The following is a 2,370-nucleotide window of genomic DNA, read 5'->3' on the forward strand; positions in this document are numbered from 1 at the left end:
CTCTTTTCCCACTGCAAGATCATCATTACAGGGATACATACACAAAAGCAGGTAATGCATCATACTGAAAATAACTGCCAATTATTTCAGTAACCTGAACAAAATCAGGGATTATCCCATGTTCTTTTTGGACATACAACTTAGATTGAAATTTATTTTGCTTAATTTTAACTGCTCAAAACACATGTGTTTAGCTCAGCCTAGTCAACCATGTGACCTCTGGAGGTAAAGGGAAGAGAAAGAAGTCTCCAYGATGCCATTGACCCCATCTACYTATCTGAGATCAAGCTATACAAGTTTCTGTCTTTATTGACCAGCAAGTGAAATTCTATTAATTAAAATGAGATGCTTAATTTTCAGATGGCAAAACTAAGGTCAGGTCAGATGGGTTCCCCCCTCCACCTCTTTTACTGGGTATGTGATTGCATTTTGCACAGCTCTAAAAAGGAGCATATATTTCAGCAGATGTGCTAAAGGCATAATGACATTGGTTGAATCCAGTTGTTCTTGGGATTCTCTGTTTAGGTGGTCACCAGAACATTAAACTGGACAAAAAGAGACTCTATTCCTGCAAAAATACACATCTGACTTGTCATGGTCTGAATTAAACAGCAAGTGAKGTTAACTGTCCTTGCAAAATAATCAGGCACTATTGATGGCTAAGACATACAGACAGAGAAATGGATGAATAAAGATAGAAACATACTCATAATGCAAACAGTTAATGCAATTCACTGYAAACTGCCTCACCTTCACTACCAATATAACTACTTACAAATCTCTAGCATGCATAGGCTTTACAGTTTTAACTGTTACTTGTGCAAAGATGTATTTTATCTATTATAAAAGATAGTTTTAGAGTTATAGAAGTTATAGAAGTTATAGAGTTATAGAGTTCATATATTACCATTATCTTTATATTTATTACATATAGTTTGCCTAAATATGCACTGTAAAAACAGAGCAGAGTTCCTAAAAACTTGCAGATTCTTCAATTTGRTACAATTTGTCTTTTCATTAATTAGCCATCCCTTTTCTCAATGACCTCAACCTGCCAAGGTCTGTAACAGCACCTAGGGGATTAAAAGTTGCTTTTGTATTATTGAGGTAACAATATAAAAGAAAAACGTTGAGATAAAGGAGGGCCCTTGCTCCAAGTCTCATGAAGATCCTACACAAAATCAGGCAGGTTATAAAACATCCTTCACTGCAGTCAGCTGAGAGATAACATGATGTAAAGGAGGTAAAATTTTGATCAAACACAGGTGTTTGGYAGAAAATTGTTTCCTAAGGAAATAAATTACAAGGTGTTTATGCCTGCTTAATCAAGATACCTCTGTTCTTCTGCTCCACAGCCAACTGTTTTTCAAGTGTTTCCCTCAGTTCTCGTTCCCTGAAGAGTTCCATCTTCAGCTCTGTTTTTTCCAGTTGGACCTGCTTCTCTTGAGCTCTGGCATTGTCTATAGCAACCTTTAGAAGACCCTGTTCAGAGATAAAGTTGGATAATATTTGGAGAATGTTAGATCAGCTGACATAATTACTAACTACTGTTATTTTCCTYGATAGWCATGTGAGATTTTAGAAAYAAAATAATTCTGTCACAGGATCAAAGTTGCCTATTAGCAGMAATTTTTAACTGGAATTAACTTTAATAGGTGGACAAAAATCTGTAAAAAGTTGGAAGTCAGGTTTTGCCAGAAAATGCAAACTTACCTCTGACTGTGCATGTAACTAAAGTGAAAAATGTGTAGGGATAAGTTTACTCTTTCTCAGAAAACTGAAAAACTGGCAGTCTCACATCACACACAGAATTCAATCTCTAGTCCAACTCAAGCCAATGAAAATTAGCAAAGGGAGAAAGTCTCTCTTAAAGCCTTGCCATTTTGCTCCTCATCCTTCTTAATTACTATTAATTTCAAATATTTACATATATGAGAGTTTCCACGGACTATAGTTATATTGGGATGTTAAGCAAAGGACAGTCACAAAGCAGGAAGATATCTCTGATTTAACAAGTCTGTTCCCTGATTTTGTATAATTATATCTCACTGTAGAAAAACAAAACACAATAATCTCTTGATTTCTTGACCTGAGATGGTTGATACAAACTCTACCTTTTTTCTGTTGTTACCATATCAGGAAATAACAATTCAGATTATTCTAAACTTCTTTTGAGAATTCCAATTTCAAACTTGCTTCTTCTTTTTGCAAGGAAATAGGATGATCCTGGCAAAGCTAATAGTGTATTATTATTAATAATAATAACTAGATAGTTAGGAGAGTGTGACAGTGAATTAGAAGGAGAAATAGAATTGAAATCAATGAACATGCAAATATCCTTTTCCATTTTCCAAAAGCCTGGCCATCAGG

At 35.1% G+C, this 2,370-nt stretch overlaps 1 protein-coding gene across 1 annotated transcript in view; it reads right to left on the minus strand.

The window, feature by feature from the left end:
* Positions 1–2,370, minus strand: part of DACH1 (dachshund family transcription factor 1) — a gene marked incomplete at its 3' end in the record, with an annotated part of 315,599 nt that overhangs the window by 2,682 nt on the left and 310,547 nt on the right. The window contains exon 8 of the mRNA XM_057366519.1: positions 1,335–1,512. Within this exon, the coding sequence (XP_057222502.1) occupies positions 1,335–1,512 (178 nt within the window). The remainder of the gene's footprint in view (positions 1–1,334; positions 1,513–2,370) is intronic.

The sequence above is a fragment of the Malurus melanocephalus genome, unplaced genomic scaffold (assembly GCF_030028575.1).
Source record: "Malurus melanocephalus ecotype Western Australia unplaced genomic scaffold, MMel_1.1 scaffold_66, whole genome shotgun sequence".
In the NCBI taxonomy this organism is placed as follows: domain Eukaryota; kingdom Metazoa; phylum Chordata; class Aves; order Passeriformes; family Maluridae; genus Malurus; species Malurus melanocephalus.